General features: G+C 37.8%; 2 protein-coding genes across 5 annotated transcripts; both read left to right on the forward strand.

The window, feature by feature from the left end:
• The first annotated feature begins 140 nt into the window (after positions 1–140).
• On the forward strand, positions 141–13948 carry LOC133731409 (uncharacterized). Its single transcript, XM_062158786.1, has 13 exons — positions 141–1924; positions 2066–2334; positions 2433–2643; positions 3162–3399; positions 3587–3737; positions 3860–4155; positions 9844–11234; positions 11322–11450; positions 11661–11857; positions 11958–12168; positions 12649–12886; positions 13106–13256; positions 13383–13948. The coding sequence occupies exons 1-13, from the start codon at positions 604–606 to the stop codon at positions 13683–13685; spliced, it is 5106 nt and encodes a 1701-aa protein (XP_062014770.1). The 5' UTR covers positions 141–603; the 3' UTR covers positions 13686–13948.
• A 994-nt stretch (positions 13949–14942) lies between these two features.
• Positions 14943–19184, forward strand: LOC133729774 (G-type lectin S-receptor-like serine/threonine-protein kinase SD1-29). 4 transcript variants are annotated; one of them, XM_062157347.1, is made up of 7 exons: positions 14943–16788; positions 16906–17013; positions 17119–17174; positions 17271–17481; positions 17968–18205; positions 18393–18543; positions 18673–19183. In XM_062157347.1, the coding sequence occupies exons 1-7, from the start codon at positions 15471–15473 to the stop codon at positions 18973–18975; spliced, it is 2385 nt and encodes a 794-aa protein (XP_062013331.1). In that variant the 5' UTR covers positions 14943–15470; the 3' UTR covers positions 18976–19183. The 4 variants fall into 4 exon arrangements, with proteins under 4 accessions (XP_062013331.1, XP_062013332.1, XP_062013333.1 ...); XM_062157348.1 differs by having other exon boundaries at positions 14943–15982; positions 16109–16788; positions 16906–17174; positions 18673–19181; XM_062157349.1 differs by lacking the exon at positions 16906–17013 and having other exon boundaries at positions 18673–19184.
• The last annotated feature ends 8598 nt before the right edge of the window (positions 19185–27782 follow it).

A 27782-nucleotide genomic window follows, 5' to 3' on the forward strand; every position in this document is an offset into this window, starting at 1 on the left:
GGTTGGGAGTTGAGTATGCAATTGAACATATTTGATCTGATCGGAGTTTAAATTGGTTAGATTGTATCACACTTGAAGTACAAAATTCAAAAGTTCAGTTCTCTTCTATTGTTTTGATCCTTAATAATTCTCGCTTTTACCTACTCGCTGCCGGTTCTTTTCTTCAAGTTGTCTAGTATTGCCATTGCCATTTCCATCTCCAAATGAGTTTCATATTTCACTATTGTTATATGCCTCTTTGATTTGCTTAGATTATTCTAAGCACTGTTGCTAGCATAGTTAAACTTAGGACACAAGCTAGCTTTCATTTTGATGGGGATGTTGCCTCATCTTGGTATGGCTGGCCTAGCTTCAATTTATTTATTTTTTTGGTGGTGGAGAAGTTGCCACCAGAGTCTTGGACCCTATGTTATCGAGTCAAAAATCTCCACAAGGAGCCTAAAGTTATGTCAAATTTGTCTCCCATGACTTTGAACTATTGGCAGAAGTATCATAGAACTTTCATCATGTGTGGCCTAGGTGCTTCACTTCTTTCAATAGCAGAGCTATGCTTCAAAAAACTATTTACTTCAGAGTTTTTTTTCCTGGTAAACAATTAAACAAATGGGCATTGTTTTGTTGTTCTTCCTGTTCATATTCAGTTTGCTTCCCTCCCAGTATACTGCTCAGCTTTATAACATGACTCCTTCAAACCCACTAGCACTAGGACAAACTCTAGTCTCCCCTGGCCGCATTTATGAATTGGGATTCTTCAGTTTGAGTAATTCCACTAATAGATATCTGGGGTTATGGCACAACAATATATATCCCCGGAAATTTGTCTGGCTAGCCAACAGAGAAAAACCTCTTTCAGTTGCAGACACATGGGCTAATCTGAGAATTAGTAGCAATGGGAATCTGGAGCTTGTAGATGGGAAACAGAACTCTGTCTGGTCAACCATTGAAGTATCATCATCTAATAGTACTTCAGCAGTTGCAGTTCTTCTAGACACTGGAAACTTTGTTGTCAAAGATGATATAGGAGCTGATGAGTTTATATGGCAGAGCTTTGATTGTCCTTGTGACACTATGATACCTGGCCAGCTGCTAGGATTCGATAGTAAATCCGGAAAGAGGTATGTCCTCACTAACTGGAAAAGTGATAATGATCCATCAATGGGTATATTCTCGTCTGGACTTTCAGCAGAGACACCATCACAAGTGTTTGTTTGGATTAACAATGGATCAACTCCTCACTACAGAAGTGGACCATGGGATAAATCAAAGTTCATTGGGGTAGTGGACAAGGATTCCCAGTGGCAGTATCTAAGTGGATATACTCTAGAGGATGATGTGAAGCAAGGAACAAAGTATTTGTCTTACTATAATTTAGTCGACAACATTACTGGATACACAGAGATGTCTTCAGATGGTTCAGTAAGGCTTATGTATTCAGAAAATGGCAAGAACTGGAGTGCTGTCTTGAAGATTCCAAATAATGCATGTGACATTTATGGAACATGTGGACCTTTTGGGGTTTGCAAAGCTTCTGAATCTCCAATCTGCATGTGTTTGAAAGGGTTTGTACCAAAATCGAGCGACGAATGGAGCAAAGGGAACTGGACTGGAGGGTGTGTGAGGCAAACCAATTTGTTTTGTGAGAGACAAACAAATATCTCAGTCTCAACTACAGGAAAACAAGGTGATGGCTTTTTGAAGTTGGCAAGGTCCAAAGTACCAGATCATCATGAATATATGTCTTCTTTGGGCGATGTAGACACATTTGAAGACTGCAAGATGGTGTGCCTAAAAAATTGTTCTTGCTTGGCCTATTCATATGTCAATAGTATAGGGTGTTTGCTCTGGTTCAATTACCTCATTGATATACAGGTGTTTCCCTCTGATGGAGTAAATCTATATATTCGTCTAGCACACTCAGAACTAGGTAATTAAATGAGCTCTTTCACAACTCGTATAGCAATGTTGATCTTTTCTTTCTGTCTAATGCTTGTGTTTGTAACTCCATATATGATAATATAACTCATAAGCTTCTTTCTTCTTCTTCCTTTTTTTTTTTTTTTTTCAGGTGAAGCAAACCCAATAAAGTTAATTGCCAGCCGTACAGTTATTGGTTTTATGAGTTTGTTGGCTGCCATAGTTTTTGGTTTATACAGATTGCGTGCCAGTAAAAAGGGTAAGAAAATGAAATGGTCTAGAGAAGGTCTTCTAGAATATATAGGAAAACATGACTGCTCGGAGCTAAAGATATATGATTTTGATAGCATATTAATCGCCACAGACAGCTTCAGCTTCAAAAACAAACTCGGGCAAGGAGGCTTTGGCCCAGTTTATAAGGTATATATATCTTCTTTCTTAAGAAAAACATATATAGCACTTCAACAGGTACAAGATACACGGGTTAATAGAATTATTGTTTTGTGGAACTCATGTAGGGAATGCTACCCGAAGGGAAGGAAATAGCAGTAAAAAGACTATCTAGTAGCTCAAGACAAGGTGTTCAGGAGTTCAAGAATGAGATGTTGTTGATCTCCAAGCTTCAACACAAAAATCTTGTTAGGATCATGGGTTGTTGTGTAAAGGAGGATGAGAAGTTACTTATTTACGAGTTCATGCCAAACAAAAGCTTGGATACTTTTCTATTTGGTGAGTTTAGTGCCTTTATATTTGGCTGCAGTAACTATGTTTTACCTGTTTTCTTTTTAAATATAATCTTTTATCTCTGAGCTAGATCTTTGTAAAATTTAAGTTTCTAACATATTGGTATGACTCAATTCACATTAACTAAACTACGTACCATGGCACATATAAGCTATCATTCACTTGTTTCTCCATTGACATACAAAAGGATCATTGATTTGGTTAAGGCAAAACATTAATTGCAATATATATGTAATGAATTTGTCATTGATTTTTCTTCTCCATCACAAATATAAATGACAAACTCATTAAATATTAGAACTTATCTGTACAACATTTATTTGTTTGCTCAGTTCATTTCTCACTACTTTTCATCTACATACTATACTGGAACCATGCCTATTCCTTAGAAAATAAAGGCTATAGGAATGTAGTGATTTCATTAATTTTAAATCTCGTGATGGTCAATATTTCATAGTAACATGCATGGTTGTTACAATTAACATTACTGATTATTTGATTAGATCCGACGAAGAGAGCAGTGCTTGATTGGGCTACATGCTTTAATATTGTTCAGGGTGTAGCTAGAGGGCTTCTTTATCTCCATCATGATTCCTATTTGAAGATAATACACAGAGATATGAAAGTCAGCAATATTCTCTTCGATGAGAAAATGAATCCAAAAATTTCAGATTTTGGATTGGCACGCATAGTTGAAGGAACACAAATTCTAGAAAATACTCAGAGGGTGGTGGGAACACGGTAAGAATCATTTCTTTCCTATTATATCTCGGACGTTTTATCAGGAAAAATAATGTTTTAGTGAATGATTGATTGGCCTGCTTGGTCAAAACTTAATTGCAGATTAGTTGCATGGCATTTTTCTTAAAGCCAGAAACCAAAAGAATCAATTTACTCGTTTATATATACTAATGAGTTTTTTGTGCAGTGGCTATATATCTCCAGAGTATGCCATGGGCGGAATATTTTCTGAAAAATCTGATGTCTACGGTTTCGGGGTTTTGGTATTGGAGATTATTAGCAGCAAGAAGACTACTGACTTTTATTTATATGACCAACAGCTAGGCTTTCTAGCCTATGTAAGTTCATATTCTTTATAATCTTATTTTGAATTTATTAGCAATCTCTTTCATTTTTCTTAAACCATAAATATTTATAATTATTCGCAACAAATATGATTTTTTATTTTTTTTTGGATCAGGCATGGAAGTTGTGGAAGGAAGACAGAGGATTGGAGTTAGTAGATGAAATACTGGGTGATTCATATTCCTCATCAGAAGTAATGAAATGTATGCATATTGGGCTTCTTTGTGTACAAGACAATGCTACGGATAGGCCTACCATGACAGATATAGCGTTGATGCTAAGTAGTGAAATTGATGGTCCACAACCTAAGGAGCCTTTGTTCACTATCCCGAATTCAGTTTCTTATCCTAAACCACAATATGAAAATATTGGTTCCTCCAAAAATGAAGCTAGCATTACAGTGATTGAAGGGCGATAAGTGATATATAGCAAATAACCCCATTCTCTTGGGGTATGTAGTATATGAATGTTTTCCCCAAAATATATAGACACCAACCTGGACCTCCATTGAATACTTTTAGAGTTTGTATTGAAATGTTCCTTTACTTCTTTTCCGTAGCTACCTCAATCAAGAAAGCTTCTTGCATTTAACTCTATCTCACATAAAGTAATTCCACAAAAATCTGCACCTCATCGTGATAGTCTTACATTAGCAACATCTAATACTTTTTGGCAAAGAAATTCCTCTTACCATTGCATCATTGCATGGCCCGAGTCTTCTTGAGTGCTATGTGAAGTGATGTATTAATTGATTAGTTATGTTTTATTGTTGTAGTCGCTTTGAATAAGCGTGCAGTAAGTTCTAGAATATCTATTTGCTAGGTTTTCATTTTCCGTTTAGGCTAAATAAGTTTAGCATTGCAATGCTGCAGGAGCTTAGCCATAGTGTAGGCATTTTCCTGGTGGTGCCTCAAAACAAAAAAAAAGTTCCTCTCACCATATAATCAATTTATGTTCCCAAATGCTATAATTTTTTAGATCCGCATTTAGTTTGTCAATCAATACGGCAAACAAAGGTGGCGCATGGAGGTTGTCTTGATCCAGTTCAACCTTCAACTCTTGTTGAATCATATTTTGTAAAGGTCATGAGTTCGATTCTCACTGACATATGTAAGGGTAGGGTGGGCTAAGGTTTATAAAAAGAAAAATAATTAAAAAAATTCTTCAAGAAAATACTTGCATTTGAATCAGTATGTATGTGAGCATGTGAGCATTCAAATTATCTTTTATTTACATACAATCAGCAATCTAAATCCATAATCTAACCGTTCAAAAGTTAAATCAACATTTATAGATCATCTTTGTAAAAATTCATTGTAAACAAAAATCGTTTACTCATTCAATTACATCAAACAATTGAAACAACTGAACAGGTACGGTGAAAGACTGAAAGTTAACAATCTCATGACAACCATTCATTGGTTTGATGGAGGTAGTGTCCTTGGGCAGTGGTGCCCGCAATGGTTTTAGATAGATTTTTGCATCAGAGCTTATGTGGCGGCTTGTGACTGGTCATGAGTGGCTGTTTGCAGTAGTGCGCTCGGTCTATGACGTCTCCGACATGGGTGTGGTTGGGCCTCAGGTGCAGGCTGGGTTGGAGTTCGGGTTCAGGCCGACTTTGAGTTTGAGAGAGACTAAATTGAGTAAATTCTAGTCCTAGTTTTTTGGCCCCTCATGCTCCTAAAGAGGTGGCTTACAAAACTTTTTGAGGAGTTAGGCAACCACATGGTTAAATTTAAAATTTAAGTATGGGGTTTGATGTTATTTTTATTTTTAGTCTGTATAGTTTTGTTTGTATTTGTGTGCATCATGCATATGCTAATTTAGTGACAGTAGTGTTGTGTGAGAATTTTTTTATCGAGCCACTACGTGATAGATTCTCTGGTAATGATACCACATTTATTGATCAATATAACTAAATTTATCTACGACTAATTAAAAAAATAGAAGCAAAATTTGTTGTGAATGCTGCAGCCGCTGCATTTCCATGTGTTTCACAGAATGTTGAAGAAGACGGCATACACGAGTTAAAAGCATACTGAAGAAATAAACGAGTTAAATGTGAAGCAAGCCCCAACGAGCCTACTGTACAAATTTGACAAAAGAGAGCAATTACAAGTACCAAGAAATAACCGGAACTGTGCAGCCCTGCAAAACTTTACTGGCTAGAAATCTTACCAGGAAATTGTTACAGGTAGCAATTAATATTCAAACCAAAGTAGCTAACAGTGGCAAATTTATGAGCCAATCAGGAAGTTTCCATCCTTCTTCCGCGCGCTCTACCATAACGTCTTCCAAGTTTTTCAAAGTCTAACCAGCTTCAATATGAATTGCGTCTTCACAAATTAAGTAGCTCGGGTCCATAACCAGCAGCATATAAACTGTCATTGTTTTCATGGGAAACATATCAAATGGATATTGAATCTGGAAGTGTTAGCTGCTTAAATCTCTCCATGTTCTTCTTATTCATCTTAATCTTACTTCCACCACATTATCATTGTTCTCAGCAAGTTTAAGACAACGCAACGGATAGGCCAGATATGCATGATGTTCTTTTCATGTTGAGTAGTGAGATAGAAGGTCCACAACCTAAGCAGCCAACTTTCACATTCCAAAACCCAGTCTCTCGATCCCTACCCTATGATGTTGATCCTAGTTCCGCGAATGAAGCTACGATCACATCGCTTAAAAGGACGATAGGTGATAGCCAAATATTGCATCAACCTGTTTAAGCCTGTTATGTTCTCGTTTTCTTTCTTTTTTTCCTTTTATGTTTGAGATTTATTTTTTATGTTTTGCTATCTAAGTTATGTAAACCCTCTAAGGTTTTGGTGATATGGATTTTGACGTATTAATTATGAATATCATCGAGCTCGAGATTTCCCGTCTTGTTTTATCAATTCAGCATTCTTCGGGAACCAACTAGTAATAACGGGGATATATAATCCTTAACTACTTTCGGAGGATAGAATCAATGAAGTAATTTAGGTTTTATTACTTTCTGTCATTTTATTCATGACTATTCTCAATTTGGGAATCAACAAAAATTAGGGTTTATCTTTTTCGTATTTCCATTCCCACTACTAATTGGTATCAGAACTTTTAGTTTCGATGTTGCAGCTAGAGTTTCTTATATGATTTCACAAACCCATTCATAAAGCCATCAATGGAAGGCCGAGGAGAGTTCTAGAGGTTGCATATTAAAGGGGATGACATACGATATCAAAAATATCTCTCTGTATACTTTATGTGCATTTTCTCACGTTTAGCTTAATTTGTACCTTGGAGCTTAGAATGAAATGTTCTTTCTAATTTAAAGTAAATGTGTAACACTTCTGTTTTGGTATTTAGAAGTCTTATTGTTCACTGTTTTTCTGCAGAAAGCATATACGCTAGCGTATATGTGCTTGCATATTTTAAATCAATCGATGTTGATATTTACTCAATGTTTTCAATCTATTTAGATATGCATTTAAACTTTAGACATTAGTTTCGAAATGGATCAAGTATTTTCTTTCAGCGAGATTACTAGTCCTTTTTTTTTTTTTTGGTGGATTTAGGTTTCTATTTTCCTTCACAGCTAAGTCAGTTGTTCTCACTTTGTTGATTCCACTATAGTAGTACGTAGAAGCCTACACACATTGACTTTGGGTGTCTTCTCTAGTGCTGCATGTTCCCGCCAAATTATTTAGTGGGTAATTACATTCTAATAGTATTGATTGTTTGATTAGATCCAACAAGAAGAGCAGTGCTTGATTGGGATAGGCGCTTTAATATTATTCAGGGGGTTGCTAGAGGGCTACTATATCTCCATCATGATTCCTATTTGAAGGTAATACATAGAGATCTGAAAGTAAGCAACATTCTCTTGGATGAGAAAATGAACCCAAAAATTTCAGATTTTGGATTGGCACGCATAGTTGAAGGAACGCAGAATCTAGAAAATGCTCTGAAGGTTGTGGGAACATGGTAAGAATAATTTCTTTCCTATTTGCTGAGATGGTATCAGGAAAGATAATGTACTACTAAAAGGTTAATTGACATGTTTGACTGCAGATTAGTAGCATGACATTTTTCTTGAAAGTCAGAAACCAAAAGAAGCAATTCCGTCAGTTATATACTAATTAGTTTGTTGTGCAGTGGCTATATGTCTCCGGAGTGTGCCATGGGTGAGATATTTTCCGAAAAATTTGATGTCTACAGTTTTGGGGTCTTGATATTGGAGATTATTAACAGCAAGAAGAATACCAGCTTCTGTTTATATGACCAACAGCTAGGCTTTCTAGCCTATGTAAGTTTCATACTTTATCTCCTAATGTAAAATCGTGATTTTCTGAGTTTCTTTCATATATACCTGAAAGCATATATATGAAGCTACATTAATGTGAAGCTAAATATTGTCAGGCATGCATGGAACTTGTGGAATGAAGGCAGGGGACTGGAGTTAGTAGATGAAGTATTGGGTGATTCATATTCCTCATCACAAGTAATGAAATGTGTGCATATTGGGCTTCTTTGTGTACAAGACAGTGCTGCTGATAGGCCAACTATGACGGATATAGTTTTGATGCTAAGTAGTGACACAGATTGTCCTAAACCGGCCTAAGCTGCTTGTATTCACTATCCAGAACACTTTCTCTCAGCCTCAATATGAAAATACTTTCTGCACAAATGAAGCTACCATTACAGTGATTGAAGGACGATAAGTGCTTGCAAACTGTTGCATCAGAATGTATAGCACAGCTTGCTTTGTAATAATAATTATTATTTTGTATTTTATGAGTTAATGATTTTATATGGGTCAACAACCACATAAATGACTTGCGTTTCTTTTCTTTTTTCTTTTTTTCACTTTTTTGCTCTGAATATTTGATTGTAGTCTATAGGCTTAATTAGTGTGAATCAGAAAAAAAAATTCTGAAATTCTCAACTTTTATATGTCAACAAGACTGTGTTCATATTAGTGCACTGACTGAGAATATGAGAAATTATGAAGAAGAAAAGTCATCCATGTATTCTTCCTCAAGCAGTGAACCTAACTTGCGCTAGAGGTGAGGACAGGTCTCTTCTGCTTCTGTTCCAGGGATGAAATGCAGCTTGGTGAGTTCCTCAAATGGTGCATTATTATCTTTGTTCTCGGAATTCTGAGTCTCCGCCATTACCCTGCTCTTACTTCCCTTGATTCCTTTCTGGTATGTTGGATACTTGGATTCTTGTTCACTACTATAGTTCTAATGAATTGATTCTGGGTAAGTTTGGCATTGCAATTTTATTTGATTGTTGCCCATTGGACCCTTTTTGGAAACTATCAATCCTTTTGATCAATTTCTGCTTCTATATGGTTTGGGCTCTTGAAGAGCTATTTGTCATGATGATTGTTTTGATAGATTCGTGTACAGATTGATTGGTTTTAGGTGAGGGACTGAGGGAGAAGATTTATGGGTTATATTTACTGGGTTTGTTTGACTTTTTTCTGAATTTCTTTGTGCTGAATTTACCTATCAGATGTCTATCCTTCACTTAAACTTCAATTCTTTTTCTCAATATTAATCATGCCCTTAGTTGAAAATCTGAAAGCGACCACAGAAGATAGTGAAATGTGGACTGTGTCAATGGTCTGTGTAACTCAAGGTGTTCACAAGCTTACTTGTGTGCGTTGGAGCCTGACACTCTTCGTGTTTGTTATTTCATCCCAATTAGTATGTGCCATTCATATATTTGTTGGCGTCTAGATTAATAGGTGGATGGGAATTGAACTGTTGATACATGTATATTAAGTACCCAATTGAATTGGTTATATGGAACTATGTTTACTGAGTCAAATGACCTCCACAAGTCAGTCTTGCTCCACAAGGAACCTAAGAATTGTTTATTTTTGCTGAGACATGTATCCAGGGTTATTTAAAGTTTTCTGGTCATGACTTTCAAAGGTTTGACAGAACTTTCTACTATATAGTAAAAAATGATAATTTCATTTGGTTACATTGACAGTTCAGTAATATATGCTTTATTGGTTGACAATGACAATTAAGCATCCCGCGTTTGGTAAGAAATTAACACCCTTGATACATGAATATCTATCATCTTCAGTTAATAAAGTTCTGCTTCTGAATTTCATCAAAAACCAGTTCATACTCTTCATTATTTTGATGTTCTCACTATTGCGATGCCAATAGGTGTTGGAACCAATAGTGTTAGTGTTTTAAATTCCTCCATGTTCTTCCTATTCATCTTCAGCTTGCTTCCCTCACAACATTGGTCTGAAGTTTATGATCTAACTCCTTCACAATCATTAGCACAGGAACAAACTCTAGTCTCTCCCGGTCAAATTTTTGAATTGGGATTTTTTAGTCCTAATAATTCTGCTAATAAGTATGTGGGGTTGTGGCACAAAAGTATATTTCCTCGTAAAATTGTGTGGGTGGCTAACAGAGAAAATCCCCTTGCAGTTACAGACAGCTTGGCTACTTTGAGGATTGGCAGCAATGGAAATCTGGAGCTTGTAGATGGGAAGCAGAGTTCTGTCTGGTCAACCAATGTTTCGATGTCAACTAATGGTTCAGCTGCAGTTCTTTTAGACAATGGAACCTTTGTTCTCAAAGATGATATGGGAGCTGATTTGTGGCAGAGTTTTGATTATCCTAGTGACTCACTTCTGCCAAGCATGTTGCTGGGATTTGATAGTAATACTCGAAAATGGAATTTGTTGACATCATGGAAAGGTGAAAATGATCCATCAACTGGGATATTCTCGGTTGGATTGTCAGCACAGATGCCAACACAAGTGTTCATTTGGAAAAATGGATCAACTCCCCGCTGGAGAAGTGGTCCATGGGATAAATCAAAGTTCATTGGTGTACCTAATATGGATTCTCAATATCTAAGTGGATTTACTCTAGATGATAATGTGAAACAGGGAACAAGGTACTTCTCCTACAGTTTTTTTGACAAAACTCTTGCATATTTGGACATATCTTCTGATGGAATCTTAACGGTTATGCTTTCGGAAAATGGCGAGAAATGGAGTATTAACTATGCTGTACCGACTAATACATGTGAAAGTTATGGAGCATGTGGACCTTTTGGGTTTTGCAAAGCTTCTGACCCTACAGTCTGCAAGTGTTTGAAAGGGTTTATACCCCAGTCAGGCAAGGAATGGAGCAAACGAAACTGGACAAGAGGTTGTGTGAGGGAAACCCCATTGTCTTGTGGGAGACGCACAAATACATCAGTCTCGTCAATGGGGAAGAAAGATGGGTTTTGGAAGATGGAGAACTCCAAAATACCTGATTTTCATGAATATCTGACATCTTTATCTGACGATGTGAATGAGGACTGTAAGACACAGTGCTTGAGTAATTGTTCTTGTCTGGCTTATGCGTATGTCTTCAATATAGGGTGTTTGGTATGGTCCAAAGACCTCATTGATATACAGGAGTTTAGCTCTGGCGGTGAAGATCTTTTTATTCGGCTAGCACATACAGATTCAGGTGAACTATAAATTTCCAGAATTCTAGGATTAGCTGTATCTGTTTTTTTCTGCCTTGTGTTAAGTATTATAATTTCAACTTTCCCAGGTTATGGAAAGCGGACAAAACTAATTGTCAGCCTCACAGCTATTTTTGTCATTAGTATTCTGGGTTTCATAGTGTTCGGTTTGCACAGGTTCTCAGCTAGAAAGAAGGGTAAGAGTTTGAGTTACAGAGGTACAACTACATTAGGCCATGATTTCCCTCATTTCTCTTAGTATTAATGTAGTCAGTACAGTTTCCATGCATAAGTTTATATTAAGTGTGTATTCGCTGGTTGATATCCACTTCTTGAGTTGCCTTACTTTGATAAAATTGTGAGCTAATTGATCTGACATTTTTCTTGTTTCATTCTGACTCTTTATTTTATGCATGCTATATTTGCAGGAAACATAATAGTAACAACTAAGCACTTTGAGTCAATTGATACGACTGAGACTTCAAGTGACACTCTTCTAGAATGTATAAGAGAGCACGATCGGGCAGAGCAATTCATGTATAATTATGATAGCATCTTAATTGCAACAAACAATTTCAGCTCCACAAACAAACTCGGCGAAGGAGGATTTGGCCCTGTTTATAAGGTGAGTTTCTATCATTTGTTCCATGCCCCTAGACATTATTGTAGTATTAATTACAAGACACGTACAATGATGCGATGACTAATTTGTGTACCTTGTGTAGGGTAAGCTACAAGAAGGGAAGGAAATAGCAGTAAAAAGACTATCTCGTAGCTCAGGACAAGGAGTAGAAGAGTTCAAGAATGAGATGTTGTTGATCTCCAAACTTCAACATAAAAATCTTGTTAAGATCATGGGTTGCTGTGTCACAGAAGATGAAAAGTTACTGATTTATGAATTCATGGAAAACAAAAGCTTGGATACCCTTCTGTTTGGTTAGTTTCACTAGCACTTTACAATTTCTCTTTATCTCTCTCTTTTTAATTTTATAGAATTGGTGATCTCTGAACTCTTTCGATGATTCTCTCAGAATCTAAGATTAGATTTTGGCAATACAACTGCCTAGTAACACAGAGCTATTAATGAATTCCTGTACTAAATAATCAGGGAAGGAAAAATCCTTGAATTATGTTCAATAATTAGACAATCAAGCAAGATAACCCTCTGATTTAGTACTCTTTTAACTATTTACTGAATTGCGTATTCTGTGAGTACACATTCAGTTTTTTATTTCCTTGGAGAACATCTTAAACAGGACCAATTTTAGACTATATTATAGCCCTGTTTCACTATTGTTCATACAACTTTGTCAAAAATTTCCTGGCAACTAAAGACTAGTAATTTTGTCATGGTCAATGTTTTTATTGTCCAATGCATGGGATACTGTTTACATTTCCAATATTTTTGTTGATTAGATCTGTCAAGAAGAGCGGAGCTCAATTGGGCCAGACGCTTCAATATTATTCAGGGTGTTGCTAGAGGACTTCTTTATCTTCATCATGATTCTTGTTTGAAGGTAATACATAGAGATTTGAAGGTCAGCAATATTCTCTTGGATGAAAAAATGAATCCAAAAATTTCAGATTTTGGATTGGCACGAATTGTTCAAGGGACACAGGATCTAGAAAATACTCAGAAGGTTGTGGGAACACGGTAAATATCATCTCTTTCCTATTCTTGGACATGTTCTTTTACTACTTAAGTTCTAGTGTTATACTCTGTCATTCGTAATGATATACTGAATGAATGGAGAGATCAACTCCTGTTCCCCTTTGTCATTTAAACTTAACTGAAGATAGTTTCATGCCATATGTGGAGGTATTTTGGTTTTGATGCAATTTTATCAACTTTGCTGATAAATTTCCTGTGCAGTGGCTACATGTCTCCGGAATATGCCATGGGAGGGATATTTTCTGAAAAATCTGATGTCTATAGTTTCGGAGTCTTGGTATTGGAGATTATTAGCGGTAGGAAGAATAACAGCTTCTATTACAATGACCAACTGCCAAGCCTCCTAGCTTATGTACGTTCACACACTAAATCTCAATCTCAAATCTTGAGCAGTCTCTTTCGTATAGCTTAAACAATACTTAACAAGCTAAATACATTAGTCTAAGAATTGTAGCCATCATATTCAAATTTTTTTCAGGTATGGCACTTGTGGAGTGAAGGCAGGGGATTAAAGTTAGTAGATGAAGTATTGGCTGATTTATATTCGTCAACAGAAGTAATGAGATGTCTGCAGATTGGGCTTCTTTGTGTACAAGACAATGCTGTGGATAGGCCAAGCATGTCGGAAGTAGTTCTCATGCTAAGTAGTAACACAGACAGTCCACAACCTATGAAGCCTATATTCACTTTCCACAACGCAGTCTCTCCTTCTCAACCACAGTATGTGAAAAGTACTTGTTCAGGAAATGAAGCTACCATAACGATAATCGAAGGGCGATAGATAATAACAAATTGTTGCATATCAAATAGGTATCCTGCCTACACAATTCCATAGCAGACAGACTTTATTTGTAGCTACATGCCATGCTCACCATCATCCATATGGTGGCTACATGTAAAAAATATCCATTCAGATTCTGTAGATTAAACTGCTTTTCAGGTCAATCATTATTCAATGTTGTATTCAATTTAGATGTTTGGAAAACAAGGAGTTGAAGTTTTGGTATTCTTTATGAAATGGTTGGGAGTTGAGTATGCAATTGAACAGATTTGATCTGATCGGAGTTTAAATTGGTTAGATTGTAGACAAAGTACAAAATTCAAAAAATTCAGTTCTCTTCTATTGTTTTGACCCTTAATAATTTTTGCTTTTACCTACTTGCTTCCGGTTCTTTTCTTCAGTTAGTAGTCTAGTATTACGGTTACCATTGCCATCTCCATCTGCAAATGAGTTTGATATTTGACTATTGTATATGTCTCTTTGATTTGATTAGATTATTCTAAACACTGTGGCTAGCATAGTTAAACTTACTACACAAGCTAGCTTTAATTTGTACCTTGGAGCTTAGAATGAAATGTTCTTTCTAATTTAAAGCAAATGTGTAACACTTCTGTTTTGGTATTTAGAAGTCTTATTTTTCACTGTTTTTCTGCAGCAAGCATACACGCTACCGTATATGTGCTTGTGTATTTTAAATCAATCGATGTTGATATTTACTCAATGTTTTCAATCTGTTTAGATATGCATTTAAACTTTAGACATTAGTTTCGAAATGGATCAAGTATTTTCTTTCAGCGAGATTACTGTCCTTTTTTTTTTTTTGTGGATTTAGGTTTCTATTTTCCTTCACAATTGAGTCAGTTGATAGAAATTTGTTCTCTCTTTGTTAATTCCACTATAGTAGTAAAAGCCTACACACATTGACTTTGGGTGTCTTCTCTAGTGCTGCCTGTTCCCGCCAATATTATTTAGCGGGTAATTCGACACTGTACCAATTGACAGCCCAAGACCAATTAAACTACCAGGCAACGGACCAAACTGAATTTATATGTTTGTACCAATTAACATGTTGTTTTTTATATGTTTGTTTCAGTTTGTTCTCTTTCTCAGTCATCTCTTCCTCTTCGACAACGGACCACGGCCCATCTATTTTTCATTTTTTTGTTTTACCCACAAGCACAACAGCCACGTGCCCCACCAAGCCACCATTTCTAATTATCCCTTTCTCACAGCGCCACACACCACCAAAAACCACCAGAACCCATTTTCATCTTTTCTTCTCCACCACGCCAACTTTCATATTTCCTTTTCTTCACTACCCATCATTAAACTACCAACACACCCTCTTCTCATCGCCGATCTCCCTCTGGGGACATTTCATCCAAAAATCTAAACAAGGAATATGAGTCGAAGCCGGGAAGCCCTTGGTATTTCTGTCGGTGTTTAACTTAATACACAAGCTAGCTTTCATTTTGATGGGGATGTTGCCTGATGTCGGTATGGCTGGCCTGGCTTCAATTTCTTTTTTCTCTTCTTTTTTGTGGCGGAGAAGTTACCACCAAGTCTTGGACCCCTATGTTTTCGAGTCAAAAATCTCCAAGGAGCCTAAAGTTATGTCAAATTTGTCTGCCATGACTTTGAACTATTGGCAGACCTTATCATAGAACTTTCATCGACTGCAGGTCTGTGTGGCCTAGGTGCTTCACTTCTTTCAATCGCAGAGCTATTTTTCAAAAAACTATATAATTCAGAGTTTTTTTTTTTTCCTGGTAAACAATTAAACAAATGGGTATTGTTTTGTTGTTCTTCCTGTTCATCTTTAGTTTGCTTCCCTCCCAGTATAGTGCCCAGCTTTATAACATAACTCCTTCAAACCCATTAGCACTAGGACAAACTCTAGTCTCCCCTGGCCGCATTTATGAATTGGGCTTCTTCAGTTTGAGTAATTCCACTAATAGGTATCTGGGGTTATGGCACAACGATATATATCCCCGGAAATTTGTGTGGCTAGCCAACAGAGAAAAGCCTCTTTCAAGTGCAGACACATCGGCTAATCTGAGAATTAGCAGCAATGGGAATCTGGAGCTTGTAGATGGGAAACAGAAGTCTGTCTGGTCAACCATTGAAGTATCATCATCTAATAGTACTTCAGCTGTTGCAGTTCTTCTAGACACTGGAAACTTTGTTGTCAAAGATGATATAGGAGCTGATGAGTTTATATGGCAGAGCTTTGATTATCCTTGTGACACTATGCTACCTGGCCAGCTGCTAGGATTCGATAGTAAATCCGGAAAGAGGTATGTCCTGACTAACTGGAAAAGTGATAATGATCCATCAATGGGCATATTCTCGTCTGGACTTTCGCCAGAGACACCATCACAAATGTTTGTTTGGATTAATAATGGATCAACTCCTCACTGCAGAAGTGGACCATGGGATAAATCAAAGTTCATTGGGATAGTCACCAATACCCAGTGGCAGTATCTAAGTGGATATACTCTAGAGGATGATGTGAAGCAAGGAACGAAGTATTTGTCTTACTATAATTTAGTCGACAACATTACTGGATATACAGAGATGTCTTCCGATGGTTCAGTAAGGCTTTTGTATTCAGAAAATGGCAAGAACTGGAATGCTGTTGTGAAGGTTCCAAATAATGCATGTGACATTTATGGAACATGTGGACCTTTGGGGGTTTGCAAAGCTTCTGAATCTCCAATCTGCAAGTGTTTGAAAGGGTTTGTACCCAAATTGCGTGACGAATGGAGGAAAGGGAACTGGACTGCAGGGTGTGTGAGGCAAACCAAATTGTTTTGTGAGAGACAAACAAATATCTCAGTCTCAACTACAGGAAAACAAGATGATGGGTTTTTGAAGATGGCAAGGTCCAAAGTACCAGATCATCATGTATATATTTCTTCTTTGGGCGATGCAGACACATTTGAAGACTGCAAGATGGTGTGCCTAAAAAATTGTTCTTGTTTAGCCTATGCATATGTTAATACTATAGGGTGCTTGCTCTGGTTCAATTACCTTATTGATATACAGGTGTTTCCCTCTGATGGAGAAGATCTATATATTCGCCTAGCACAATCCGAACTAGGTAAATGAGCTCTTTCACAACTCGAATAGCAATATTGATCTTTTCTATCTGTCTAATGCTTGTGTATGTAACTTTGTATGATGATATATATAACTATAAGTTTTTTTTCTTTTTCAGTTGAAGCAAAGCCAATAAAGTTAATTGCCAGCCTCACAGCTATTGGTTTTATGAGTTTGTTGGCTGCTATAGTTTTTGGTTTATACAGATTGCGTGCCAACCAAAAGGGTAAGATAATGAAATGGTCTAGAGAAGGTCTTCTAGAATATATAGGAAAACATGATTCCTCGGAGCTAAAGATATATGATTTTGATAGCATACTAATCGCCACAGACAGCTTCAGCATCAAAAACAAACTCGGGCAAGGAGGCTTTGGCCCAGTTTATAAGGTATATATCTTCTTGCCTAAGAAAAACATATACAGCACTTCAACAGGTACAAGATACAGGAATTAATAGAATTATTGTTTTGTGGAACTCATGTAGGGAATGCTACCCGAAGGGAAGGAAATAGCAGTAAAAAGACTATCTAGTAGCTCAGGACAAGGTGTTGAGGAGTTCAAGAATGAGATGTTGTTGATCTCTGAGCTTCAACACAAAAATCTTGTTAGGATCATGGGTTGTTGTGTTAAGGAGGATGAGAAGTTACTTATTTACGAGTTCATGCCGAACAAAAGCTTGGATACTTTTCTATTTGGTGAGTTCAGTGCTTTTATATTTGGCTGTAGTAACTATGTTTTACCCGTCTTCTTTTTAAATATAATCTTTTATAGCTGAACTAGATCTTTGTAAAATGTAAATTTCTAACATAAAGCTATGACTCAATTCACATTAACTAAACTACGTACCATGGACCAAATAATCTATCATTCACTTGTTTACCCATCGACATACAAAAGGATCATTGTTTTGGTTAAGGAAAAACATTGCAATATATGTAAGGAATTTGCAATTGATTTTGTTTCTCAATCACAAAATAAATGAGAAACTCATTACATATTAGAACTTATCTGTACAACATTTGTTTGTTTGTTCAGTTCATTTCTCACTACATTTCATCTACATATTATACTGGAACCGTGCCTATTCATTAGAGAATAAAGGCTAGGAATGTACTGATTTCATCAATTTCAAATCTCGTGATGGTCAATATTATGATTAACATTACTGATTATTTGATTAGATCTGACAAAGAGAGCAGTGCTTGATTGGGCTACACGCTTTAATATTATTCAAGGTGTAGCTAGAGGGCTTCTTTATCTCCATCATGATTCCTATTTGAAGATAATACACAGAGATTTGAAAGTCAGCAATATTCTCTTGGATGAGAAAATGAATCCTAAAATTTCAGATTTTGGATTGGCACGCATAGTTGAAGGAACACAAATTCTAGAAAATACTCAGAGGGTGGTGGGAACACGGTAAGAATCATTTCTTTCCTATTATATCTCGGAGATTTTATCAAGAAAAATAATGTTTACTGAATGGTTGATTGACCTGCTTGGTCAAAACTTACTTGCAGATTAGTTGCATGGCATTTTTCTTAAAGCCAGAAACCCAAAAAAAAAACAATTTTCTCTTTTACATACTAATCAGTTTTCTGTGCAGTGGCTATATATCTCCAGAGTATGCCATGGGTGGAATATTTTCCGAAAAATCTGATGTCTACAGTTTTGGAGTTTTGGTATTGGAGATTATTAGCAGCAAGAAGACTACCAGCTTTTATTTATATGACCAACAGCTAGGCTTTCTAGCCTATGTAAGTTCATATTCATTATAATCTTATTGTGAATTTATTAGTAGCCTCTTTCATTTTGCTTAAGCCACAAATATTGGTAATTGTTCACAACAAATATGATTTTTTTTTCTTTTTTCTTTTTTGGATCAGGCTTGGAAGTTGTGGAACGAAGGCATGGGATTGAAGTTAGTAGATGAAGTATTGGGTGATTCATATTCCTCATCAGAAGTAATGAAATGTGTGCATATTGGGCTTCTTTGTGTACAGGACAATACTACGGATAGGCCTACTATGACGGATATAGCGTTGATGCTAAATAGTGAAATCGATGGTCCAAAACCTAAGAAGCCTTTGTTCACTATCCAGAATTCAGCTTCTTATCCTAAACCACAGTATGAAAATTCTGATTCCTCCAAAAATGAAGCTAGCATTACAGTGATTGAAGGGCGATAAGCGATAACAAATATTGTTCGATACAGATAAGTGATAGCAAATTGTTACATTGCAATTTCATGAATTTTGGTCTTTCTGAAGCGTGTTATACATGTTGAAGGTTTTCCTTCTTGAGTAGAAAAAAAAAACCTTTTCTCTTGGGGAACGTATAATCTATATGAATGTTTAATTTTCCCAAAATAGATCCATCCTGTACCTTCATTGAATGGTTGACAATTCCTGTACTTCTTTTTTTTGAATAAAAAACATCATCATAGAGATTTTCATTAATAAAAGGTCAGGCCAGAGTAGTCATTACATACCCTCTCGCTGCCATCTATAGACAGACAGAGAGTTGTGAAGGTAACACGGTGGTACATAGGATAGGTCTACTCATTCGACATGTCTTGCTCACTTATTCAAAGCAAGTCTATTCAACTATGAAACAGTTAGCATAGTAATAGGCTAAATTTAAAAAAAAAACTAAAATTTCTCTTTGCCCTTGAAGCTAGGGCTAGGAGGCTTGCCTGAGTAGAGCGTGCTCAATACCTCCTCAACAGGTACCTTCTTGGATTTCAGTGGATTCTTGTTCCTGGACCCAAGAGGGCGGCCTCTCTTCTTTTTGGTAGCTGCTTGTTCAGTTTGAGTGCCCTCCTTTGGCATCGCTACTTCCGCAGGCACAAGCATGCCTCCTGGTGCTTCTATCAATCCCAACGACTTTGCAGTAAAACGCATAGCAGGGATCTTCACCTTTTTGAGAGGCATGCAAGTATCTCCCTTCCTCTCAAGTCTAGCATTCAGCAGGAATTTTAGTTTCTTTGGAGAAGCAAAAGGTGAAGAAGGTCTACCTCGCTTTAACGATTCCTGTGACTCATGCACTTGGGGTAGAACTTGTGCTTCGTCAAAAGGGACAAGCGCAAGTGCCTTATCACTTTCCCCAGAATTTTTTAGCTGTGCATTGTGAAGAATCACCGGCTTCCGCTGTTTTGGGACATCCTTGGTGCCAAAGAGATTGAGAGCCAGTGGTGGCAAAATCGGGGTTTGGATGCCCTTGAAACGAAAAGTCCCATTGTGAAAAATGCCATTTGCAACACTCTGAAAAGGGTTAGGCAGATCCAGTTTCTTTCTTTCTTTCATTTGGTCATCCTGCAGCAGGTCAGACTAGGTTGCCATCCGACATGTACCATTCTCGTGAAGGATTAAGTGGCATATCGGACAAACTCCATTTAGATTTTCAAAGAAATAAGATGTCTCCTCCACAATGCCAGGAGCTAACTTTAGAGTTCTTTTGAGAAAGAAAGGCCTGGAGATCTCATGGGAGACGCGAACCCTAATTTTGCCAGTATTGTCAAAGAGCTTCTTGTCAATATCAAGAAATTTACCAGCCACGGATGCCACGTTGATAGTGGTTTGTTTCACCTCCAACGCCGGCGGGATGTTTTCGATCCGGACCCAGAAGAAGAGAGTCCATCTTCAACGCACCGGGAGCCATTAGACCATCATACTCCTGTATAATCATCGGTGCACGATTAAAGTACCAAGGTCCTCCCCACAGCACCCTATTGCGATCCTTCCTGAGATCAAACGCAAACACAAAGTTTTTGTGGGCACGTTCCTGGACTTTGAAACGACCATCAAGAACCCACACCCTCCTGAAGTGGCGTTGGAGGTCGGAGGCAGCATACGGTTTCGCCGTCAGAGGCTTCGCTGGCAGCAAAGATTGGGAGATGCGCAGTGGTGCAGATCCATGCAAACGAGATATGTCTACGACATCATCCCCCGCCAGAGCCAGGGACGTCGCAAAACTGGCAGTCACTGCATCGATGGAAGAGGCCATTCTGAGAGAGGATAAGCAGCAGGAAGGACGATCACAAAGATCACAAGACAACGATGCAGGTCGCTGTATTTAGGTTTAGGGTTTGATAGCGTCAGAGCGGCGCCTTAGGGTTTTTTTTTTACAATTCCTGTACTTCTTTTTTCGTAGCTACTTGGATCAAAAAGGCCTTTTGTATTTTAATCTATCTCCCTAACCAATTTCATAGCAACGCTTTCGGTGATGGTTCCTTGCACTTTTAACGAGATCCAAACCAATCCCAGGCCTAACCACAACAACCCATTAGTCTCGGTGTGCATCGGTGAACTTCTCAGGTTTGAGCCACAACAGAAACAATCCCAAATGCAGAAATTTTAGTTTTGATTACAAAGTTGATGAATTGACGAAAATTCCATTGAATACCAGTAGACTTTAACAGTGTTAGTGATCAGAGTATCAAAATGCTAACAAAATGAAACATAAAGTATGCAAATGTAAAAATTTAATAGTTGTGTGTGATAATGAAAATAACTTAATAGTTTCGGGGGGTCTTGTAATTAATCAAAAAAACTCTAAACCGTATTCTTGAAATAGGAATCTTTTTGCATTAGCAAAAATAAAAGGGAAAAAACGTGTTTGTACTGTTCCAGTGAATCCAGTCCGGAACAGAACAGCTTCGTCGTTGGCAACTGCAGAGGTCAAGTCGTTTATTCTTACATGGCCGACGAAACAGATATTTGTGATTTGGAGACCCAATTGCGACTATTCAAAAGTAGCTTTCTTCTGCGCATGGTTTCCGCAAACGAAGCGAAAACGTGGTCACCTTCGTCACTTTTGCTTTGCATGCCGATTACTTAGACAACCAGCACGTGCATTCGGTAAACCCTAAACTTCAGTGCATGAACAAAGATTGCTTTTCATTGCATTCATCTGAATTTTAGTTTTCGGATACAACAATGGGTTCTAGAACCAAAATCTTTAATGCAGCTTAAAAATTTTAAGTTTTGGTGGTTACTGTTATGTAGATCTCGGTGCGTACCAGGTCCCAATTTGTAAACCTCCTATTGACATTCCCCACTTCTTTGTTAGTTGCATATGGTATGATCAGTCTACACAGGTATGTGATCGAATTTCTATGCTCCTCTACACCCATATATCGAGGATATATACTTGAAAGAGTGTTGGGTTGATTTTGCATTTTTGTCCCACAATTTGGGCTTTTGGGATGGTGGTCATTGTTAACAGTTTTAACCTTGCATTACTAACTGACACCAAAATTTGGTTTACAAGTTCATTGTAGACTCCATGACATTTAGAATCTTATAAGATATATCATTCGTTATAACATTTTCCTAGTTTCCTTAGAATCTTACAAACCATAAAACAATTTCATTCAGTAAACACAATGAGTTGCCCATGCAATGACTGTATGGCTCGTGAGTATGCTATGGGTTAATGGGTAGGGTATTTACCGAAAAATCTGATCTCGATCCACAACTTCGGGGATCTTGGTATTGGAGATTGTTAGTGTTGGTGCATAAAAATTCGGGAGAGGGATTACCCAATATAAATCTCTCTCCTTCAATCTCCGAGAAGCCCTTGACGCATCCATCTTGTAATCGATTATGGGAGAAGGGACCTGCAAAACAGAAAAACACTCCGACGCCCAAGTAAATATCAATTCGAGAAGATTACAAAAGAAATTGGATTGATACCTCTTACCATTCCCCCCAGTTCCTCCATAAGCTTCAGAATTTATAGTCATTCATTCCTTGGTCCTCAATTTATGGTTCTTGGCCCTTACTCTATGTTGTAGTGGGAGAAGAGGTGTTTGCACGTTCTCCACTAGGTGATCAGTTTTTACTGTCTTTCACTTTAGCAAGTTGTTAGTCACTTTTGGGCTTTGATCAGTGGGCTTGGTTTAATGGGTGGGAGCCCAAAGCCAAAATTTTACACCCCCACAGTTAGCGTCATGCGCGCAAGAAGAATATAAGCTTTTATTACCATGACCTACAGCTAGGCTTTCAAGCTTATGAAATTGGACAGTACTGTAATTCTTCATGTGAATTTGAGAAGTGAAGACCAATCTCTTTCTTCGACCAAAAAAAAAAAGACCAATCTCTTTCATATGATTCTAATTAAATACGGCATAGCTAGTCTAACATTCATGTGAACACATATATGTGGAATTTTGTCTGGCGTGGTGCTAACAGTATACATCATAATAGGGGTCATCATTTGGCCCTTAGGCCCTAAACCCGCCCGACCGGTAGGGCCGAAGCCCAACCCGACCCTTGCATTAGGGCGGGCCGGCCCGACCCTTTTTAAAATAGGGTAGGGTATGGGCCATGAGAATGAAACCCGGCCCGGCCCATTTGAGCCCTTTAGGGCCAAGCCCGGCCCGACCCTTTAGGCCCGACCGAATAAGCCCTAATAATTTTCTATTTTTTCTATTTTTTAATTATGTTTCTCTTTTTTCTATAATATGCAATTTATCTCTTTCTTTGTAATTGATTTCTTAAGCTTTTTTTTCTTTAGTTTTTATTTTCTTTGTTACATAACAATTAATATTAGGAGATTTAGAGAGATAGTTAATTGAATATAACCACCTTAACTAATATTAATAAATGTTATAAGTTAATTCCTATACACACACACACATATTAAATATGATCAACTAAAAACAATGTTTTATATTACCTATATAACCATTGAGCCACATTTTGAGGAAAAAAAAATAATGTAATTTTTTTTTATTAAACAAAATAAGGCCCTTTTCGGCCCTATTTGGCCATATTCGACCCTATTTGGCCCTATTCGGAAGGTCGGCCCGACCCGGCCCTTTCGGCCCTAATAGATCGGGCTTTTAGGGCGGGTAAGGGTTAGCATATTTAAGCCCCGGCCCGACCCTACCCGGCCCTAAATTTTGTTGACTTTGACTAGGCCCGGCCCGGCCCGACCCTAAGCCCTAAAATTTAGGGTAGGGCCGGCCCTAGCCCGGCCCATGATGACCCCTACATCATAACTACATCATCACTGACCTGGACATAGTAGAGGATGAATCACCAACCAGTCAGCTGCTGAAGTGTCAAAACCACCAAAACCAAAGCATGCTCAACAACACAGAGCTCAAGATAAGGATTTCCTACACAACTCAAATGGAGCTCAAAGACAAAATTCTCTGCAAAATAAAGCCAAGAGACATGTTACCATGGTGCAACAAATGTAGCACAGACCAAACTTGTGTTTCCATAGTACAGATGTAAGTAAGATCACACTGTTAGCATAATGAGTAGTGCTCGTGCTCGTAGTAATGGTGATGAGCCTAGTGCCTGTGAGACTAATACTGATGGCAGTAAGGTGGTGCCTACTGCGCCTAGTGTACTTGGTGATCGTGTGCCTAGTGAGGCTAATGAGTCCAACATCAACGTGCGGTCTAATGAGAACAACTCAGCAATAGGTCAAGAAGCTCATGCTTATTGCATGACTCAACCTCAAGCTGACCAAGTTGACTCAGTTGCATGGACGATTAATCCTGACCGCATCATGAAGGACATGTGGCGTGATCTGCATATGTTTGCTTAGCTGCAACGATTTACTGTTATCTTCTAGTATAAATAGCTACACTTTTTCTACTTGTATTAGTTCTCGATCATTCTGTAAAATTACCAAGCTTCTATATCAGTTGCTCTTCTTCGTTTTCTCTCTTTCATCTTCTTCTTCAGGTTAGGGTTTCTATTTTTTCACCATTAATGATTTAATGCTTACTCTTCGAGCTTTCTACCATGACTGAGATTTTAGCACACACAAGTGTCAATACATAGATGAATAGCAACAGGACCATTGCAGCCTTTACAATGCACTCTAGCATGTATAAATAGACACCAGATTGTAAAGTTCATGCATTGAATGAAACACTTTATTTAGGCATTTCTATCACATGGTACTTATGGAATGAAGGCAAGAGGGATTGGAATTGGTACGTATATGTTGGAAGTATAGGATCAGCTGTCAACATTGGCTGCTGTCAATGTTGGCTGGCTGCTGCATTCACATATGCATTTACACATGTTGTATTTAGTTGATGTCAACATTGGTTGGCAATTAGTTCATGCATTCACACATGAATTAATTGTTTGTAAGATGCCTATATAAAGCTAGGATGTTGTATCATCTTCATATCCAAAAAATAAGATCAAGAGGAAGACATTCTTCCTCTCATATTTCATCCTCTCATATTTCAATATGGTATCAAAGCAGAAATCCTCATAGGACCTGCATCTATATTGTTCCTACAAGACTCTTGTAGTCCTCTTTCATCCTCATTAAGATGACAAAAGGAGAAGGTTCCCTCGTTGCAAAGATAGAAAGCCCAGAAGGGAATCCAAATCAGCGTCTGTGCTCAGTGCTTCTAAATGAGTTCAACTACCTTCCTTGGTCAAGAGCCATCACTCTAGCCCTTGATGGAAGATCAAAGCTCAGCTTCATCAACAACAAAAGCAAGATCCCAGATGCCTCATCATCTGAATATGAAAGTTGGTTATCCAACGATCAACTTGTCATGTCATGGCTCCTTAATTCAATGGAGCCAAAACTTGCAGAAATCTTCAGTTATTCAGAGTCATCTCGACATCTTTGGGATGCTGTCAAAGACATGTATGGCAACCTAAACAATGCAGCAAGAGTGTTCCAACTCAAAAAGGATCTTGCAGGGATTCAACAAGGTAATCTCTCATTTGTTCAACATCTTGGCAACCTAAAGGCCCAGTGGAATGAACTTGATATGTATAGGCCTCACACCACTGATGCCACCATATTGTTGAAACGAGCTGAAGAAGATAAAATATTCCAATTGCTTGCAAGTCTGGGGTCTGAATATGAGGATCTCAAAAGCCATCTTTTGATGACCCCGGAGCTTCCTTCGTTCGCAACAGTATGCAACTCCATTCAACGTGAAGAAGTGCGCAAAATGGTGATGAATGTGAACACCAATATTAGAGGGTCAGAAGCTAGAGCATTTGCTGCAAACAAAAGTGTCACAAGCGACAGAACATACAAGGGCAAGAGGCTAGATCTAAAGTGCACACATTGTGAAGGCATTGGACGAGCTGGTATAGGCCACATAAGAGAGAGATGTTGGATATTGCATCCAGAACTGAAACCTAAGTTCAATGAGGAGCAGAAGAATCAAAGAGGCACCACTCAAAGAAGCTCTTACATCTCTAATCCAAAGGGAAACCTCAGCAACACTTCTGAAGGTATGATGAACTTCACATCCAATCCAATAAGTCTTATAAATGAGTTTGCTACATATCTTGAAAAGAAGCAAGGCAGTTTAGAGAGAAATGAAAATGGAAGCACAACTGCTATGCTTGGAAAGTTTGCTGGTTTTTTGGCGAAATCAAACATGGCTTCTTCAGAGGATATACCAGGTATTATTTGTGTCATTTCTACTGCTTTAGATGTCAGTAAGAATCATGATTTTTGGATAGTGGATTCAGGTGCCTCAGATCACATGACAAACAATTCTTCCATATTACATGAGTTTGAAATCTTGTCAAAACCTTCACATGTCTCAATTGCAAATGGCAACAATGTTCCCATCTTAGGAAAAGGAAAATTAAAGCTTTTTTCTGATAGCATCGAGTCATTTGTATTATTTGTACCCTCATTCCCATTCCAACTCTTGTCTGTAGGAAGGTTAACAAACTTATTGGATTGCCTAGCTATTTTCTCTCCTCATAATGTTGTTTTTCAGGATCGAGTGTCCAAGAAGAAGATTGGTGAAGGGTTCTTTCTAAATGGCTTGTACTACATATCAAATTCATCAAGCTTTTCAAAGTGTTTTCTAACAGAGTCCAAATCTGCAATACAGCAACAATTGTGGCATAAACGCCTAGCCCATCCTTCCTTTAATGTTTTGTCAATGTTATTCCCTAATTTTTGTAAAGTCTCCCATAAGTGTGAGACATGTCATATGTCAAAATTTACTAGATTGCCTTTTCAAATCTCTCAATCCAGAGCAACTCAGCCTTTTGAAATTATACATTCTGATGTTTGGGGACCAGCATCCCTAGAATCATTTGATGGCTATAGGTTTTATGTCACCTTTATTGATGATTTTACTCGAACCACTTTTGTGCATCTTTTGAAATTCAAGAGTGAAGTCTTCAAGTGTTTCCAAGATTTTCATAACCTTGTCACAAATCATTTTTCATCAAAAATTTGCATTTTAAGGTCAGACAATGGCACTGAATACACATCCAAAATCATGACTGATTATCTTAGTGCTCAAGGGATTATTCATCAAACCAGCTGTGTGGGAACACCACAACAAAATGGTATTGCAGAACGCAAAAATAGAGATTTACTTGAGAAGGCTAGGGCCTTAATGCTTCAAACAAATGTTCCAAAAAAATTCTGGTCTCAAGGAATTCAAACTGCAGCTTACATCATCAACAGATTGCCTAGCAGTGTGTTAAATTTCAAATCTCCTTTTGAAGTTCTAAAAGGTCGAAAAGTTGACATAACACACCTTCGAGTATTTGGCTGTACGTGTTTTGTACATGTTCAGTCAAATCACCGAGATAAGTTTGATCCTAGAGCTGTCAAATGTGTGTTCCTCGGGTACTCATCTACCCAAAAGGGATACAAGTGTTACAATTCACAGACCAGAAAATTGTTTGTTTCAAGGGATGTTCGTTTTGATGAGTCTGCCTCTTTCTTTCAGTTATCTGACAATGAACCTCAGGGGGAGCATATTTGTGACTTGTTTCCCACTCCAATTCCTGTTGAAGCTGCAATAGGCACTCCTAGTTCACCACAACTAGTTCAACAATTTGCAAACACTGAAGAGGTGCCGACAGAGTCCAATACTCAAGATGATCAACAAGAAGTTGTACCAAACACATCTCAACCTCGAAGAAACCCACCAAGGATGAGACATCCACCACCAAGACTTCAGGACTATGAGACTTACACACCACGTTATCCTCTTGCACAAGTTGCTCATTCC

The sequence above is a fragment of the Rosa rugosa genome, chromosome 2 (assembly GCF_958449725.1).
Source record: "Rosa rugosa chromosome 2, drRosRugo1.1, whole genome shotgun sequence".
Classification (NCBI taxonomy): Eukaryota; Viridiplantae; Streptophyta; class Magnoliopsida; order Rosales; family Rosaceae; genus Rosa; species Rosa rugosa.